This window comes from Castor canadensis, chromosome 10 (genome assembly GCF_047511655.1).
Source record: "Castor canadensis chromosome 10, mCasCan1.hap1v2, whole genome shotgun sequence".
Lineage (NCBI taxonomy): Eukaryota > Metazoa > Chordata > Mammalia > Rodentia > Castoridae > Castor > Castor canadensis.
This window is the reverse complement of record NC_133395.1, coordinates 73,377,316-73,397,086: the sequence shown is the minus strand read 5'-3', so window position 1 is coordinate 73,397,086 and position 19,771 is coordinate 73,377,316. Positions and strand designations below refer to the sequence as shown.

At 43.4% G+C, this 19,771-nt stretch overlaps 1 protein-coding gene and 1 pseudogene across 4 annotated transcripts in view; one reads left to right on the top strand and one right to left on the bottom strand.

The window, feature by feature from the left end:
* Brca2 (BRCA2 DNA repair associated) overlaps positions 1 to 2,107 on the top strand; it is a 68,036-nt gene extending 65,929 nt beyond the window's left edge. For all 4 annotated transcript variants that reach the window (XM_074043585.1, XM_074043586.1, XM_074043583.1 and 1 more), the window contains one exon: positions 620 to 2,107. In XM_074043585.1, coding sequence (XP_073899686.1) covers positions 620 to 1,216 — 597 coding nt within the window. In that variant the 3' untranslated portion in view covers positions 1,217 to 2,107. The remainder of the gene's footprint in view (positions 1 to 619) is intronic.
* A 1,510-nt stretch (positions 2,108 to 3,617) lies between these two features.
* LOC109694718 (uncharacterized) lies at positions 3,618 to 11,420 on the bottom strand (annotated as a pseudogene).
* Positions 11,421 to 19,771: the final 8,351 nt, after the last annotated feature.

Here is a 19,771-nt window from a genome sequence, read left to right as displayed (position 1 = left end):
CCCTGTGAGGGCTGGGAGCATGACTCCAGTGGTAGAGGCCCTAAGTTCAAATTCCAGTACTGCCAAATACACACACTTCTGTGAGTTACAGATGAGGAGACTTGTGGCCTAGAAAGAGGTTAATTAGTTACCTAAGGTCACAAAGCTAGAAAAGTAGCTGTTAGAACACAGCTATTATAAAAGCTGTGTGTGTTCTTAACATGGTTTTAAAATGCTTATCTTTATTTAATCTATTAATGATAAAAAGAAAAGATAAAAGCATAAGTGATATCCCCTGCTCTGTTTGTTTGTTTTTTATTATGACTATAAGCTTCATCTTTCTTTCAACAAGGAATTTTAATATCCTTTTATATCCTCTTATGCAAAAATATTTCTTGGGCTGGGGGTGTGGGTCGAGAGGTAAATCATCTGTTATGCAAGTACAAAGTCCTAAAGTCAAACCTTGGTTCCATAAAGAATAGGAATGATAAGGAGTTCCTGAAATCATCTAACCTATTAGCAATTGGATGAATGAGAATGTGTGGTATTTGTATGTTTAAATATTTTCAATGAAAGTTTAATTTGATTTTGTTTTATATACTAGTACATAATTATGACAGGCTACTTTTTGTTTTGTCAGAAGTCTTCTTATAATGAGCAAAATCATCAGGGTCCTTTATTGCTTTGTACACCAAAAGGGAAGTCTGTGCCCACACCTGTATCAGCCCAAATGACTTCAAAGTCTTGCTATAAAGCAGAGAAAGGGATTGATGACCCAAAAAACTGCAAAAGAAGAAGAGCCTTGGATTTCCTGAGTCGACTGCCTTTACATCCCCCTGTTAGTCCCATTTGTACATTTGTTTCTCCAGCTGCACAGAAGGCATTTCAGCCACCACGGAGTTGTGGCACCAAATACGAAACACCTACAAAGGAAAAAGAACTGAATGCTCCTCAGAAGACTCCACTTAAAAAAGTCAATGAAATTTCTCTTTTGGAACGTGATTCAATAGCTGACGAAGAACTTGCATTGCTAAATACACAAGCCCTTGTGTCTAGTTCAGCAGGAGAAGATCAACTTCTGTCTCTCAGTGAGTCCAGGAGTACTTTGCCCACCAGTTCAAAAGAAGATCTCAGACAAGAGAAGTCCCAAGCTATCACAGAAGAATGTGGGACCAAGATGCAGGACTCAGATATAATAAAGATTACATCAAAGAGAGTGCAAAGGCGACAAAAATGAAAATGACGTAACTCAACTATTGACTCTACCTTTTCAGTTGTAATGCATGTAAGATTTCAAACTGCACATTAGTAGTTGCCTAACAAAAAAAAGTATGAAATTGTTTAAAATTTCCTGAAGAGTTGTATTTCAGAGATGTTCTTTGCTCGGTTCTATATTGGTATACTTTTATTTCAATTGTCTACCTTAAAATTATTTATTAACTAATAAAAACTCTTTATATGCTGGGATGTGGTTGAAGTGATAGAGCACCTGCCCCAAAATCACAAAGCCTTGAGTTCAAATCTCAGTATTCCCGCCCAAAAAAATCTTTATATTTGATCACTAGAAGTATTTTACAAATAAAATAAACATTTCCTTTTCTTTTAGATTGTGTTATTGACTAATTGAAATGAGGTTTCTAAGCAGTTATTTTCATTCAGATCATTCCTTTTAGTTTAGCTTCTATTTTAGGAGGTTTTGTAGAGGTTAACACTGAAGTCATTTTCCTTAATGCATACATTGATTCTGCTGGAATTACATCTGTTCAAAAGTCAAGGCGAATAAAGATTACAATAGGGTTTTCCTCTGACCATTTCTTCATCCTTAAGTCAGCATGATTACAAGAAAAGGAGAATCCTCAGGGCAAATCCTTTGTATGATTCCTAAAATTACTTCAAGTAAAAATTCAGATACTATCCTTGCTTTCAAATGGCACTGATTGTACCTGCTTTATCTTCAGCGCTATCACAGGACCTGGATTGTGATCCCTGCTAAGCCCACCACCAAGGAAGAAAATAAGCTGAGCACAAGGTGATGCTCACATTGGCTATTTCCTTATGTTTAATAAGGAAAGGGATAAAGCAGTTTGAACTCAGAGCTAGTAGCATGAAGAGGCTTTTAAATCCTTAATATGCATTAAATTTATATATAATAATCATGTTTTCAAATCTGATTATAAACACATTTCAAAGCTAAGAATAAATCTTTTTAAAAACTTGTTTCCTTCCTTAACTATGATACATAGTTTTTCTTTCCTCCAAAAAGCATTAACAAAATAGTGTATTCTGCTAGTCATATAGCAGAATTGGGGTTTGACCTTAGGCTTCTGGCTTGCTAAGCATGTACTCTACCATTTGAGCTATACTCCCAGCAACTTAACTGTTGCTAGTCTTATTAATAAAGCGATTTAAATTTCATATATAAAACAATTTGTCCTTCACATCCTAATTACTCTTCCAGCGATCTACTCTAAAACAGGAAATAAAAACTGAAATTGGGAGTCTCAAATGAATAGGAAGAATTATTAGAATTTAATCTTTTTCAGATTCTAAAAAAAATGCCATTACCTCCTCCATTCTCACTCATTCAGACCATCCATTACAGATACCTGATGCATACACTCCTTTTTATAAATTATGTAGCAGCCAAGTTACATGAAGAAAGTATGAAGCTTAAGTACATGTGTATATTATCCCCCTAAAAGTGACAGTTTGATTTCAAAGTCAACAATGTATACTGCATGATAAGGGATAAATAGTAAAAGCATTTGTGTTGTCTGGTTCAGGAATGATTTAATGAGAGCCTATTGTGTACAAAGAGTACTTTGCCACCTCTGTGAATAATGCAAGCAGTAATACCACAATGCAAGTCAATGTTGGATGTCCAAAAGTTTATATAAATCAGGAACCATGGGAGAAAGTTGGCAACATTTAATCAGTTATTTTTATGCCTCAAAGTATATTAGGAATCATCTAGGAAGAGACCTAAGTGAGGCAGGAAACTGTCTCTCCACGCTCTGTAAAAGCCCTGGATCTACAGTCCCAAAGCCATTTCTTTGCAGTAGTTGTTCCCTCAGCACAGGTGAACCAAAAATCCTATACAGAGTGCTAGCCGACTCAGAACTTGCATCTAGCCCCTTTGCTCCAGTGGAATAAAAGTGTTGATAACCACCCAGTGCCAAAAACAGACACATAAGAGACAAAATCTTGACAAGGCAATTTTCTCTTGATCAAGAGGGTGCAAGCACATGCTCACTTCAGCTAAGCAAATACGCAGACACAAAATGACTGACAGTGGCTCCTCCTTTTATCCCTGACACGGTTGTACCTGCCCCTCACCTGGGATTTGTCCAGGTCAAAGGTTCACAGTCTTTCCCGATTGGCTGAAAGGTGTGGGGGATGGGTTAGGGCATGCAGATTGGCGGGCAGTGGAGTTGTACAGGAATCCGGAAGAAGCAGCAAGGACCCTTTAAACATGCAAGTCATCTAAGATGGCAACCTGAGGAATTTTTAAGTAATCTAAGAGGGTAACAAATACTTTCATAGAAAAGAGCATTTTTCTTACAATTTCCCCTTCTTTTAATTTAAATTCTTTTCTTCAAACTCATTTAGGAGCCGCTGGCTCTCATGTTTCTGCATTTCTAATAGAAACAAGTTATTTTGGTAGGGGGGGGTGTATTGTTTGGTGAGGGCTGTCTCAACTGCTGTATTAGTCCTCAGACACAAGGAATTATGCAGCATCCTACTAAAATTAAAACTCCAGCCACTACAATCAAGGAGGTTAAGATTGAGGTCATCCAGTCCTTCCAAACCAATTTTCCATTAAGACAGCGAAGGGATCATTTATACCTGAGTTTTCAGCTAGCTTGTTAGATAGGGTAGTTAATCCCTGTAGGGCCTTGGTAATAGTTCCATCAGGGGCTGTATTATTTGGGATATATGTGCAACATGAAACTCCAATCATTACACAAACTCCTGCCTTTTCAGCCAATATCGTCTAATGCTAGCCTGTTCTTCTAAGCCATCTGGCTAGTTGGTCCCAATTGCTCTGTTATTCCTTTGATGGTATCCCTGGTAAAGTTAACAAACCTTTGTTGGTTATAATAAATATAATTAATCCAATTGACATTTTTATTTATAGTGGACCACCAAAAGAGTACTGATTGAAACCCCACTGAATTAGTTTGGCACTCCCCCAGGAACCCCAATGGCATCAGTGTAAACATGGGGATCAAAGGAGCCTCTGCGGTTAGCTGCAGTGTCTATGTCTATGTCTCTCCTTTTTCTAGATGTTGCAGCACAGGCTAGGAATCTAAATGCTAGGGTAAAAGGGATTGCCAACTGCATCAAAGCACTGGTGCCTGCCCAGTTACCTGGGAGAGTCTTAAGTACAGGTCCTCCACAGTACCACCAGGCATCAGCTCTGCCCACTGAGAGTGTGGACTGGTTTGTGAGGCTGTTGAAGGACTGGCTATCGCTGCATCCTGTCAGGTTTCCCACATCTGTCAATCTTTCCCCCTGTCTGGTGAGACATGAGGTATAATTGACACCCAGGGTGGGTGGCCTAATAGTCCTCCGGGCTGACCTGCAGGACCTCTGACCTTTGGGAACAGTAGTGATAGCATCCAACAGGATTTGTTGCCCCAAGTTTTGGCATCCTGAAACAGAGCCAACATGCAATACATTCCATCTGGATCTGAGGACCATCCTAATGAAAATGGGACCACCTGAGACTCTGGTCTCGCAGAAGTACAAACATAGCAATTGCTCTTATTTAATGTGTGGTCAGCTTTTTATCCATTCCATCCAAGCATTTGTATCCCTGTACCCAATTTCAATAGCCACAGTTTGTCTTAGGTCCTTGACTTCTACTACAGCTACCTGAGTTTGATTGTTGTACAAACATGTAGGTAACATTGGAGTGGAGGTAGAACTGGATGTTCCCTAGGAGGGGTATGGAGCTCAAAGGCACCTAATGGGTCTGTCCCTGAGACATATGCCCCAACCCATATCTACAAAATATAGATGGTCCTTGTGTCATACTCCAAGGGCTTTCTATGACTAATCTAAGTGGGTTACATTGTTTATCTTTACAAGTAGGAGAGGGGTGTGTTTGAAACAGCTGTAATTTTGACTGTAGTCTGTTAAAAGACTGTCAATTTTTCTGGAGGATAGAAATTGGAGTCTTTCCAGTGCCCGAGGGTCTGGTCCAGCCCTTAGGATTGTCATAAAAGGGAGAAGTATATCCTTTATACCCAGTGTTTCACCCCACATCCATCCACTCTGGACAGATACCAGCTTCCCTGTGGGTCCCGGCATGGGGCACATATAAAAGGAGTATCCTTGGAGCTGGAGTTGGGACATAAGGCCTCCACAAGGAAGGATCTGGCATGCATCAAATTCAACAATTAAGGGAAAAGTACTCTGAGTTACATTAATAATAAGCATTTCTCAGATAAAAGGGAAAGAATATTTTAACTATAGTCTTTTTAAAGTCACTTTGGTGTTGCCTGGATGTGAGAGCACAGCCCATTGTTCCTTCTGGTCAGGTGGGGGGGTGCCTTCTTTACCCATGTGTGATGAGTCCATCCCTGCTCTGCGGTCTGGACAGCTGTCTCCATGGTCAGCAGGACCAAGAAGGGTCTGTCCCATGCTGGCTCAAACTTATATTCTTTCCAGGTCTTGATTAGCACATAATCACCAGGCTGGTGTGGGTGAACAGGAAAGTCAAGAGGAGGAGCCTGTGCTAACAATCCTTTTTTCGTAAGACAAAGTAAAATAGAGGACAAGCCAAGTATATAATTTTTGAGGAAATAGTCTTTAGTTTCAAATGAAGGTACATCAGTAACAGAGCTAAGGTAAGGAAGCCCATAAAGCATTTCGTAGGAGGAGAGGCCTTCCGAGGGGCCGTCCTAATTCTGAGTAGTGCTACGGGAAGATATTTAGTCCAAGGTAATCTGGTCTCTAAAACTAATTTAGTGCATTGGTTTTTAAGAATCTGATTCATTCTTTCAACTCTCCCTAAGGAAGGTGGATGCTGGGGAGAATGATATTCCCGTTTGATCTCTAGAGCCTTCATAAGTCCCTTAAGAACATTGGCAGTGAAATGACTCCCATTGTCTGAGTCTGTATTTTCTATAACCCCAAAGCTTGGGATTATGTTTTCTAGTAATAACCTAATTACATTTGTAGCAGTGACCCCTGGGAGAGGAATGGTCTCAACCCAGTGAGTGAAATGGTCTACAATAACCAAGAGGTAGTTAAGATGACCTATTTTAGGCACATCAGTGTAATCTACCTGAATGCTTTGGAAAGGTCACAACCTGGGGTTTCTAACCCCAGCTGGTCTCTGTCTCAGAGCTTGCCTGTTAATCTTCAACAAGTAAGACATCCTCCTGATACTTGTTTGGCTAGTGTATAGACCCCTATACACCCACAGGCTTGCAAAACTGCATCACACATGGCTTGGGGTCCCCAGTGGCTCCCCTGATGGAGATAGGTAAGGAGTTCTCTCATTAGGGGCTTTGAGGTCATTTCCCTTCCATCAGGGAGAACCCATTTTCCCTGTTCAGTCCTGACTGCACCAAGTTTTTTAGTTGTTCTTCCTTGAAGGGAGTAAAGATAGGGGTGACGTGAGGAGCAAGGAGGTGTGGAATGAGACAAAAGACCAGGGCCTCAGAGGTGAGGGCAGCCTGTTTTGCTGTCTCATCTGCAAAAGAATTTTCCCAAGCCTCCAAGTTTACCCCCTTTTCGTGACCTGGCACATGACTATGGTTATTTCTTCAGGTAGTTTTACGGTTTCTAATATTTGTTGAATTAATTCTTCATGTACCAAGTCTTGGCCCTTGCTATTGATTAAGCCCTGTTCCATCCAGATTTTTCCAAAGGTGTGGACCACACTAAATGCATATTTTGAATCCGTGTATATGGTCCCTTCTTTGTCCTTTAAGTGTTTTAAGGCCTGATTTTGGGCAAACAATTAACAAGTTTGTGCCAACAAATTGTTAGGGAGTCGCCCTGATTGTATTATAGTCATGGCCTCCTTGTCTTCTATAGAATATCCATTATGCCTTTTTGCCTTCTTAATGGAACCCAGTCTGGAAAGGAGTTTTCCTGAGATCTGGCCTGACTTTTGTTTGATATTCAAAATAATGTCTAAACATTTATGTTCAGGGGCTCCTCCCTCCTGCCTTCCTGCCAAGAAAGTGGCTGGTTTTAGGGTCTCATCAGTAGTTAAAGTTAGGTCATCCTTTTCAAGCAAGATAAGCCTCATACTTTAGGATTCTGGAGTCCGTCAGCCATCTGCCCACCTTCTGGTTTAAGATTGTCCTAACTTGATGAAGAGTGCTAATAATTAGATCTCCCCCAAAGGCGATTTTTCCATTTTCGTCTGTTAGAAGAGCTGCAGCTGCTACTGCCTGAATGTACTCAGGCCAACCTTGGGTGACAGGATCTAAGAATTTAGATAAGAAGGCCATACTTTGACATTGACCCCCCTGTTTTTGGGTTAGCACCCCGAGGGCTATTCCCTTATTTACATTCACAAAGAGGTGAAAAGGCTGTTCAAGAGAGGGCAAGGCTAGCACCAGAGCTGTGATAAGGGCTTGCTTGTATTTTATCCCTTTTTTACATGTAAACCCAAGTAGACCCATGTAATTGGGTCATTAGATCTCTTCCAAATAGGTTGGTACCTGCCTCAGGGACTAGGAGAAATTGTATTTTAGTGGTCCTGTCTTAGAAATAAACATCTGCTTCTTGTAAAATTTTAACTGGAAAGCTTTCTTCCTTTACCCCAAAAATTAGCATCCTCTCTGGGGAATAGATTAAGCCCGTGGGCCGAAGACAGAGGGAGGATCTGGAAGCACATGAGTCAATCAGGAAGGTGACAACTTCACGTTGTGATCCCATTTCTAAATTTATCAAGGGCTCTGAGTGGGACCCTTCAAGGTAAAAGTGCCCCTGACCCCTATTCTTCATCAAAGGTCATTAAGTTTCCTACACTCTCTTTCCCATTCTGGACATTTTCTCTTAAGTGTCCAGTTTCCCCACATTTAAAGCACTTACTCTGCCCTCTTCTTTGTTTCATCTTCTGACTTTCTGGTTTCTTAGACCCCACAAAGAAGGCCAGGCTGGTTGAGGTCCAATAGGACCTTGGTTTTGATGCACAGATGACACACACAGGAATTTCAGGTGCTCAGGGTTCTTGAGCCCGCTCTGAGAATGAAAACACAGGTGGACTCCAGCAACAGAAGTTGGAAAGATTTTATTTGTAGAGAAGAGACGAGAAAGACTGCATGGTGGGGAATGCAGTGGACCTGGAAACCAGTGGTCCTGTGGGTCGGATTGGGGATAGGGTTTTTATAGCCTTTTTGAGTATTGCCTGAGGGCAGAGATGTCTCTCAGGTGCAGACAGAAGTTTCCTGGGAAGGAGAGGTGTCTCCTTGACCACTTATCACCTTTTGGGACCTCCTCCAGTCCGTCCTTCGATCCTCCCTCTCAGTGGTTGCCCTAATTACTGTTAGGAATAGGGATGATGAAGTCTGTTCAGTAACTGCTTCCTGCTGACAGGGGGCGATGAAGGGGCCCGCAGCATCAGGACTGACCAGGAGAGGAGCTGTTAAGGGGACTGCACTAGTAGGTCATTTTCATCTCCACCAGAGGCATTTGTAGTTTGATGGATTTTAGGCGAGAAGAAACAAACTTGACAAGTTTTAAAATGCAAGGCCCAAACACAAGCAAGAGAATAATGGCATCTATAGGCCCCAAAAAGGATAGGAATGAAGTCCTGGAGGGGAGCCAGGATTTTATTTGGTCCCATACCTGTGTAGAAACCTGAGTTTCATGAGATTGCTCCCAGAGCCACTCAGCCTGTTAATGTAGTCTGCACGTTCCTCTACAATGCCTGAAGTGTTTATATATGTGCAACAGGAGGTATTGGTGATGGCACATACCCCGCCTTGTTTAGCCAGAAGAAAATCTAAGGCCAGGCAAGGGACGACAAAGACTTTTGCATGTCCTTAATGGCAAGGCCTACCTAGTCTAAGGTGCCCTCTACTACTTTGGTTAGGTTTTTTTGCAGTTACATGATTGGCAACCACCCCATAGCTTATTCTAGCTAGGGCTGCAATTAATGCTGTTAGCCCTAAAAATATTAGAGCAACCTCTAATTGCAGGAACAGTTGTTCCTGTTGTAGTTAGCTTTCCCCTTTCCTTACAGATAGCTACATGAACATGCAGGATCAGGAAGGCATACTTAGAATCTGTAAAGATGTTGACTCTCTGTTATTTTGACAATCTTAGGGCTTCTTCTAGGACCATGAATTCTGTCAACTGAGCACTTGTATTAGGAGGAAGAGGACTGATTTGAGGATGCCAAATTCTTTTACAACTGCAAATCCTGCATGTCTGACACCATTTTTGACAAAGGAACTGCCGTCAGTGTATAATTCTAGATTGGGGCTTTTTAAGGGCCGTTCAGTTAAGTCAGGTTGGGCAGCATAGTTTTCCATAAGTACCTCCTCACATGAATGTTCAGGACTTCCCTCTGCCTCTGGTAGAAGGGATGCAGGATTTAGGCTCTGACAGGTCCTTAATGTTATTTCTGTCCCTCCCAGAGGCTGGGCCTGGTATTTAAGTAGATGGCTGTCAGATAGCCAAAGTTCTCCTTTTGAATTAAAAATTCTCCCTAAGTCATGTGGTGTATAAGCTGTTAGGGGGCAGTTTAGGATAAGTTTTCAAGCTTCAGGCACTAGAAGGCTTACTGCAGCCACTGCTCTAAGACAGCTTGGCCATCCCTTGGCTACCTGATCTAACTCTTTGCTTAAGTAGCCTACTGGCTGGGAAGTGATGCCCTGGAGCTGAGTCACCACGCCCAAGGCCAGTCCTCCCTTTTCATAGACGTATAATTGAAACTTGTCCTGTACTGGGAGACCCAGTGTTGGACTGTCATAAGGGCCTTTTAAAACAGGTGGAATGCATTTTCCAACTGGTCATCCCATTCAATAAAGGGCTGGGTATCCTTCTTTGCTTCCTTAAGAATTTTATATAAGGGCCTGGCTAGATCTGCTTATCCCAGGATCCAAATTCTACAGTATCCTGTGACCCTCTAAAAGGCCCTGAATTGCTTTAGAGTTAGGTAGAGAAAACATCAGGATTGGACAGATTTTATCTTCTCCTAGAGCCCTCATTTCTTTCTCCAGAACAAGACCTAAATATGTAACCCTAGACTGACACAATTGGGCTTTTTCTTTAGAGATTTTATATGCTCTGTCTGCTAAGAAGTTTAGTAAGGATTCAGTGGCTTGTGAAATGACAGGCTCAATTGGTCCACAGAGCAGGAAGTCATTTACATATTGTAGCAGAGTAGCTTGTGGATATTGCCACTGTCAAGTCTTGGGTTAGAGCTAACCCAAAGAGGTGGGGGCTGTCTCTGATTCCCTGGGGGAGGACAGTCCAGGTCACCTGTCCAGACTTTCTTGTGGGGTCCTCAAAGGCAAAGATAGGTTGATTTTTAGGATGTAAGGGAATGCAAAAGAAGGCATCCTTTAAGTCCAGGACAGAGTAGTAAACAGTACCTGGAGGTATTTGAGCTAAAAGTGTATGGGGATTTGGAACTACCGGGTGGAGAGGCACTACTGCCTCATTGATCAGGTGGAGATCCTGGGCTAGCTTCCATTTGTTAGATCCCTTTCTGACTCTGAGAATAAAAGTATTATATGGGCTGGAGCATTCTATTAGCAGTCCCTGTCTCTTTAAGTCTTTGATTATGGGAATTAACCCCTCTTTAACTTCTGACTTTAAAGGATATTTGTCATCCATCCATCTTTCCTTAATATCTCCACTTTCTCCTCTAGTAATTTTGATACCTTTTCTTTGCTCTTTCCAGCTATAATTATATCATCTACATATGACAGTACTTAGCATTCATCTGGGATTTTCAATTTGTCTAGTGACCATTGTAATGTCACATGTGCTATGATGGGGTAATCTTTTAAATTGATATTGTTTGTTATTCCAGGTAAAGGTGGTCATTTCTCTAGATTTAGGATGCAATGGTAGGGCAAAGAACATATTAGATAAGTCCACTGATGCAAACCATGTGTATGCTCCTTTTTATATTCTATAAAATAAGTCTTGTACATCTGGTAAATTACCAGGCCTTGCAGGTGAAAGCTCATTAATTTTTCTAAAGTCCACAGTGAATCTATAGGTACCATTCAGTTTCTTAACCGGCCAGGCTGGGCTGTTAAAATTAAAGGACTGTGTCCTTTCAATGACTCCTTCGTCTATCAGGGTTATTTATGCATGCTGTCACTTCATCATGTCCTCCCTTCAACGGATATTGTTTAGTGAAGGAAGTTTATATTTCCAGCAGTATTATTGGTTCTATTTTTACCTCTGCCAGATTTACTTGCAACATTTTGTTTTCCTTTAAAGGTAGCCATGTACCAAATATTTATGGAATAATATCCATTCCTAGTAAGCCTGTTGGAGCAGACATAAAGACTGCATTTGTTTCTATAGGCTCTCTATCATACACTAATATTCTTAGTGGGCATCTACAGCAATATTTACGGCATTTACTCCCTGTATCTGTATAGGATCCTGTTGTTTGGGGCAAGGCACTGATGTGTAATTGTGACTTCACTTCCTGTATCAATTAAAAATGTTAGGAAGTGGGTCTGGCTGTTGACAAGTGCTGGTAGTTGGATGTAGGGCCTGAAGTCTGTTGTCTCTGTGCTGGTCGGCTCCATGACTTTTGTCCCCATGAGTGTGTTTCCAGCCTTGGGCCTCTGCTCATGTTTGGGTTCCCAAATGGTTTGATATTCCTCATCATTGTCCTCTTCTGTTCCATCCTGGCCTTCTTTGTTGTGTTTGGCCCTGTAGGGGCTTCCCCTGTGTTTTGGAAGTGGGTATCTATATGTACCTTGTGGTTGGGTTCTTGTTGGGAAATTCTGTCTCTGCCTGCAGCGACATTCCCTTCCAGGCCTACCACACCTGAAGCACGTTGGTGCTTCAGTTATAAAGGTGGTAAGCTGTTTTGGTGGCCATTTAGCTTCTCTTTTCCTCTCTACTGGGAAGGACAGTACCTTGCATTTTTCTAAGTTTCTCACTTCCTTAATAAAGTCTGTGATTTCCTGTAAAGTTTCTGCCTGTGCTAAGGCTGTTGTTAAGGTCATTTTAAAATGTGCTGGAGCTCCATTTATAATTATTTTTTTCATGTCTCTCGAGACTGGCGCCCCCAATGGTGTCCTAATTTCGGAGTGGTAAACTTTATATAAAATCCCTACCTTCCTTACCAGTTTTATGGCCTCATCTAAATTCCTCCACTGAACTGCCTCTGCCTCTACTGAGGACAGATTCATGTCTGGTACTGTATTCCTCCATGCCTCTGTTATCCAGGCAAACAAGGTCCTGGTGGCCTCTGGGCACACTTCCAGAGCCATCAGTAGTCCCTCGTGTATGTGGGGGTTTTCTATCATACCTGCCAGCTGTCTCATTTCAGCCACCGATAGTTCTACTGTATCGGCTCCATTGGACCATATTCTCTCTTAGGTAGGTTACATCCTTCTCTCCTCTCTGGGCAAATTCTGTTCTATATTGTTGCAACTCAGTTCTTGTCAGAGATCTCTTTTCTATTATGGTGGTCTCCTCTCCTGACTCCTCACGTCCTTTTACAGGGGTGTAAGTCACCTTTCGAGTTGTTGTGGGGCATGCCTCAATGAAGGGGTTATTCTTGCCTAGGACCTTATTGACCAGTTGTTTTCCCCTTCTTTGGTCAATATCTATGTCATCTATTATTATGCACAATATGGCTGGTATTTCTTCCTTTTGGGCCCCTCTCACTGCGGGGTTTACAGTGTATGGGTCTGTAAGGGGAAGAGTTCTATCTGTCCCCTTAGGGTAATCTTTAAATTTTTCTTGTGTTAGCATCTCTATCTCCTTCCAAGGGGATCCTGGCTCTATTTCTACCCTTGTCTTGTTTTTATCCCATTTCCTTCTCAGCTTCTCCCATACTTTACTCCCGGCAGTCGCCATGACCTAGGCTTCAGGCTCCCACCAGGTGGCTAGGGTATATAGTCTCTTAATGAGCACCTTCATTAGGTACCAATGAATGGATCTGGCTGCGTTCAGTTCCCAAATTTGTTTGTCTAATAGCGAGTCTCCAATTCTGTATAATCATTTAGCTATCCAATGTTTCATAGCCGCTTGGTGTTCCTTATCGGGGGTAAGTCCTAAAATCCCTCTGAGAGAATCTCAGTGTTGGGGGCTCCCTTTGCTCCAGAGCAAGGGGTGGCCTTCACCCAAGTTACGTGCTCTTCCCCAACCAAGGCTGGGTTGGCTTCATCTGGGTGGTGAGCCTAGGTAGGCAGGAGAGAAGGACCCATACCCAAGCTACCAGCTCTTCCCCAACTGAAGCTGGGTTGGCGTTGTACAGATGGTTGGTCAAGGTTTCTGCTCACTGCACCCTCCCTTGTTCCTTTGCTTTAGTGCCTCCAATGCCTCAATCAGACCAAGATCTGTGTCCAGATTGCCCTTTCTCATGCTAGGCTTATAAAAAGCTAAAAAGCCACCAACTTAATCCCCTTCGCAAGACCCTGTCGACTATGCCAACTGTTGCGAGCACTTATGGTTCAGAGTATGGGTAAGCAGTACTCAGGAAACTCTTACTTCAGAGAATAAGATTTTATTCAAACAAATCCACACGGCACTCTCAAACAGATCCTAACGTCCTGTCCAGCCAGCCAGGAACTTATTCAGGCCTTTCCCAAGCCTCACTCACTGTGCAACGTTTTCTTAGCCAATAAGGGGAGTCCAGTTGAGCTCCAGGGAATCCTTACAGCCAATCTTAGTTGCAGGTCCATTCTTGCTGTTCACTGGCAACCCAGTCATCAGGAGAATGGGCAGTGCTCTCAAGTGGCAGCTGCCTCTACGTCAGAGCTTTGGGATGGGCTCTGACAGTGCAGTCTTCAACGTTTGGGAGGTGAGCAATGAGTGGTAGTGAGGCTTGGGTTTTTATGCTTGGTGGTGACCTCATAGTTGGTGTTATTGACCTCACCACCTTAGGGTTGGCTTATTTGCATATCGAGCTGGCCACCTTGGGGTTGGCTTATTTGCATATCAGCCTGTCATTCTCTGGCTTGGTTTCTTAGTCCTAACGCACACTAGCTACTAATTCTTATTACAACAATTTTCCATACTTTAATACAATACAGTTAATCAATACTACAGCAATCTTATGTGTGTTCACCACAATATTGTTTTTGATGGGGAAACCTGGAGAGGTCCTTGAGATGAATTAGGACTGTGACTGCTGTTTGTGCCTGTCCCACAATATGTCCATCTGTCCACACTGTGGGGTCTACTTGTTCCTCTATTAGGGTCAAGCAAAAGTACACTCCTGGGGGTAAAAGGAGCTGTACCCCCAATTTAGATAGAAGGTCTCACCCTTGCAGAGGAGTAGGGGTTTCTAGGATAATTAAAAAAGAGTGACAGAAATGGAAATCTTCCCAGGAGCAGGCTAAAGGTTGAGTGAAATGTGATAGGGGCTGGCCTGATATGTCCCAAACAGTAATTTTCTTGGAGGACCTGGGTCTGGGAGAGAAAGGAATAGCTGAGATGCTGGCTCCAATATCGATAAGGAGGCTGACCTTGTGCCTTTTTGATACTAGTATAATATAGTACAATTTTTTTCAGTCCTTAGAGAGCCTGGATAGGAGTCCCCGGGACCCATCATTGGGTGGGAGGCTCTGACCTCATTTCTCCTGAGACAGTGTGCCATCCAATGGTTTTCCCAAAAAATGGGGCAGGGTCTCAGAGGTAGCTTTCTCTGGGGGCACTCCCTCCTAAAATGGCCTACCTGTCCACATTGAAAGCATGTCCTCGGGTTTGGACTTTGCCCCGGGGGAGCCTCTGTGAGCGCTGCAATCAGAGCCTCCTGCTGTTTATCCTTTCTTTTTTCCTTTTCCAGGTCCTTCTTTTCTTTTTCTAAGTCCCTATTATAGTATACAGACATGGCAACATGGACCAATTGGTCTAGATCACTTCTCCCTTCAGCTACCAGTTTTTGAAGCTTTTTATGGATATCTGGTTCTGACTGTGTTAGAAATTTATCTTTTAGGATGATTTCTTCTTCCTGTGACTCTGGTACAATATTGGTATGCTTTTGTAAAGCATCCTTAAGTTTCTGTAAGAAAGCTACTGGGGTCTCTAAGGATCCTTTCTGTACAGCCATGACTTGGGAGAAATTAAGAGGTTTTACTTTGGCTCTCTGTAGACCCACAAGAACACAGTGGATGGAATGGTTATGGCTCCATTCATCCTTGTCATTTTTAGGGTCCCACTTAGAGTCATACCTAGGTACTGCCTGATCTCCTGTTGGAATTGGGAATCAGGGTTCCCTTTTAGGTATCCTGTATCTTTGTCTTTCTTCTCCCTTCCTCTCCTCCTGTGAGGGCCCAGTCTGAACTAGGCCTGTAGGGGCACATTTATCTAAGTGATAATTGTCTCCAGCTGTGACTGCCTGATCTAGTACCTGCTATTTCTCCAGAGCAGTAAGGGTCTGTAATAGCAATAGCATTACATCTTTCCAGTTCAGTTCAAAGTTTTGGCTGACTTCTCTAAATGCCTGGATGTACTGATGTGGGTTTTCTGTGTAATTTCCTAAATCCTTTTTAATCTCTTTAAGTTCACTCACTCTAAAAGGAACGTGAACCCTATCCCCTCTCCAGGAATTAACTGGAGGGGTAGAGTCCTGTGGGACAGTGTCTAGTTTGTGAGGCAGCTGGGTAAGGGGGGGAGCTGGGGAGCTGATGGAGTATCAGATGGATTCTTTGGTTCGAGGGATTTTGGGGGCTTTTTGCAAAGGGTCACCATGGTCTGCGTATCTAGCCTGCATTTGCTCAGCCATTCTGGGTGGTCTCTTAGGAAAAAGAACAGTTGAACATATGGAACTTCAGTCCACTTTCCCTCCTTTTTACAGAACATATCTAATTGAAGAATGGTATTATAATTAATGCTCCCTCCTTCTGGCCATCTTTCCTCATCTCCCAGAAGATACCGTGGCCAAACCTGGGTGCAGTAAAACTTGAGTCACTTTTCCTGAAGACTTCCTGGATCAAGATCTTTCCAATGTTTTAATAAGTAGGCAAGGGGGGATCCTTCCTGGATCCTTGAGGCTTGATTCCTCATTTAAAAAGGGAAACAAGGGAAAATTGGTCACCTTAACAGAGGTTTCTCCTTTTACCTAGGTGTCCCCAGATGAGGAGAAACTCTAGTGGGAGAGAGCATCCCTCTCTCCCTTGCTCTCCTGCCACTGCCACCTGTGGCTAAGGTCATGGAAGATTTTTAGGTATTCTGGGTGCCGCTACCCCACCAAAATGACCTCTAACCAATCTCTTACCTATTTTGACATGCCTGTTTGCCCTGTGACCCAGGTACCTGGTTCTCCTCTACCAGCTGAGGGCGTGTAATTTAAAAATAACTCTATCAAAGTAACCAGGAGGGCCTGCATGACCAGAGGGAGGACCCTGCAGAGGCATGGATGGGGACTCCTGATGAAGTAGACTTCTGTTCCCCTATATATATCCTGTGAGGCATACATGCTTTTTTATGAAAAGAGAGAGAGTATCTGAAGGTTTTTGCTGTGGTAAGGGGCAAAAATGGAGAAGACTGTGTGGTCTCTGCCTTTTAGCTGTTTTTTTCTTTTCCTAAGGGCAGGCTGCGGAACCTGTTTAACCTGGTGCTTGACAAAGACAGTTAAGCCTTAGTTAGAGACTTGCACTTTCTGGTGCCTGCAGGGATTTTTCCCAAACTCCCTGAAGAAGGAAGCCCACTGCTGTTTAGAGCAAAGAGGGGAGGGGACACTCATGCAGAACTACCTGGGAAGGGGAAGGAGAGGCTGAGGATTGGGGGAAAATAGAGTTTCTCAGTATCAACACATGAGGGATTATTGGTCACCACTACTGTCCAGGTCGATCCTGCCCAAGGGCAGTACTGGAGCACTGGAAGCAAGGAGTGACCTCCACTCTTGGGCCACGGAAACCATGAAGGAAGCATAAGAGATCTGATTGTTTGCCATGGACATGGCTGCAGGGGTCCGAGACTTAGCTATCTTTGGAGCCTCAGGGCAGGTCAGGAAGTTGCATCTCCAGCCTTTGGATGACACTGGAGAGTGCCACAGTCAGAGGGCCTTTATAGCTTGAAGGAAACTTTCCTTTCCACTGGCTATTTTCAGACCTCCTCCTAAGCGGGTCAGATCTTGAAAGAGAGTTTAAGGAGAGAGGGAGCCAAGAGTTGAGAGGAGAAAAAAAGCCTCTGTGCACTGAAGTCTGGCTCCACCCACATAGGCTTGGCAGTCTGGTATAAGCCCCTGGCTGGCCCCTGAGTTCTCTTGGGTTGCCTGCCTTACAGCTGTAATGGGCTCGGAGCTTTTCCTCAGGTTCCCAAGGGAGAAACTCTCCTTAACAAGAGAGAGAGAGAGAGAGAGAGAGAGAGAGAGAGAGAGAGAGAGAGAACGTCTGGCCTGAGAGGTCCATTGTAGCTAGGCCATGGTGGGGGGCTTTCCTGGAGAACAGACTCCATCAGAGTGCCAGACTGTCATGGTCATGTTCCTAAGCAGACTTTCCCTGTTTGGCACAACCTGTACCAATCATGGTTCAGAAGAAATGTCCCTTTGTGGTCACCAAATATTATGCACAGATGACACGTACAGGAATTTCAAGTGCTCAGGGTTCTTGAGCCTGCTCTGAGAATGAAAGCACAGGTGGACTCCAGCAGTAGAGGTCAGAAAGATTTTATTTGTAGAGAAGAGAAGAGGAGAGGAGAGGAGAGGAGAGGAGAGAGGAGAAGCGAAGAGAAGAGAAAAGACTGCATGGTGGGGAGTGCAGAGGGACTTGGAACTGGTGATTCTGTGGGTCAGGTTGGGGATTGGGTTTTATAGCCTTTTTGAGTATTGCTTGAGGGCAGAGATGTCTCTCAGGTGCAGACAGAGGTTTCCTGGGAAGGAGAGGTGTCTCCTTGACCACTTATCACCTTTTGGAACCTCATGCAGTCCATCCTTCAGTTTGGCCTTTCCCTATTAACCTGCTGGATCGTGGATAACATAATCTTTGCTTTTTGTTTTTTTCTTCTTCCTCTCACCTTATGTATATCTTTCGTGCCTCTCCTAATAATTCCTCTATAGATCTATTTTTCCAATTTTCTAGTTTTTGTATGTTTAAGCAGAAGACTGAGGGGCTGGGAGTTGAAAGAGGGTGGAGGTGGAGGGATGGAAGCCTAGAGGGCAGGGCTGGGGCCGGCTCTGGTGCTTGAACCAGAGGAAGGACAGGCAAAAGGGAGAGGGAAGGGAGGAGAGTAAATCCCAGTTAGAAAGGGGTTTTGGGTTTTTTGTTTTTGTTTTTTTAGTGGAAACAGGACTACAGGACTCTGTCTCCAATGGAGGGCATATTCCATCTCCTCTTGAGTGACTGAGCCTTTATCATTAACATGCTCATTTAATAGCTGACAGACTCAGTCCTTGTCAGACCCAAACTTTGGCCAAAAAAAAAAAACAAAAAAACAAAGGCTTTAAGATCAGTTCTTTGGTCCAGATAAAACAACAGTACTTAACAATTCATTGTTTCTTTTTCCTTTAGTATGGGAGCTATCATTCCAATATTTTAACATCTTTCCTGGGTGGCTCCCAGAGGGTATTTTATCCTGGGCCTTTGTTTTCTGGCCCCTCTCTTTGCTGCCTTTATTTCCCATTTCTCCCTTCTGGTCAACTGTGCTCTATCAGGAGCTCAACCCCCCCCTTTGCCTTTCTTGCACTCTGATTCTTTTTCCCTTTGTCTGTCTCCACCCATGTCTTTCATGGGAGCCTCAGGCACCTCTTGGTAGCCTGCGGGTCTGTACAAGATGCTGACCTGGATTAGATTCAAGAATCTAATTCTGCCTTAAACATAAGGTTGCCTCAGAACTGCGTATCAAGACTTCGCTTTCCCTGCATGTCACCTGACATGTCTCATTCACACATCACACAGCCTCCAGTATCCTGACCACCAAGACATTACTTGGTCACCCCCATGACATTTCTTGTCTTGGTTTGTGCACAAAATTTACATGGACGCCAAAGTTCCTGTCTTCAGAGCTCTTTTACCTGCATGGTCAAGAAATTCTGCAGTCTGAGTTCATTCACAGATCTGGAAAGTTGTTGTCCTCAGCTGTACCTGGAGGGCCGCCACAATCAGGCAGCAGACGCATCTCCCTGGGGAAGGGCCAGGACCCCCTTCCTGGACAGAATGTAAAATCCTGGACGATCCTCCAAATTGTTGGAATTGATAACCCTCCAGTGCCAAAAACAGACACACAAGAGACAGAATATCTTGACAAGGCAATTTTCTCTTGATCAAGAGGGTGCAAGCATGTGCTCACTCCTGTTAAGCGTCATGCAAGCACAAAATGGCTGACAGTGGCTCCTCCTTATATCCCTGATGCAGTCATACCTGCCCCTCACTTGGGATTTGTCCAGGTCAAAGGTTCATAGTCTTTCCTGATTGGCTGAAGGGCTTGGGGGATGGGTTAGGGCACGCAGTTTGGTGGGCAATGGAGTTGTACAGGAATCCAGAAGAAGAAGCAAGGACCCTTTAAACATGCAAGTCACTTAAGATGGTGACTTGAGGAATTTTTAAGTAATCTAAGAGGATAACAAATACCTTGACAGAAAAGATCATTTTTCTTTCAAAAGGAAGGTAATTTACAGTTTGGACTATGACAGTTCTCCCCTCCCTAACCTAAAGGAGTCAAGCCATCCATA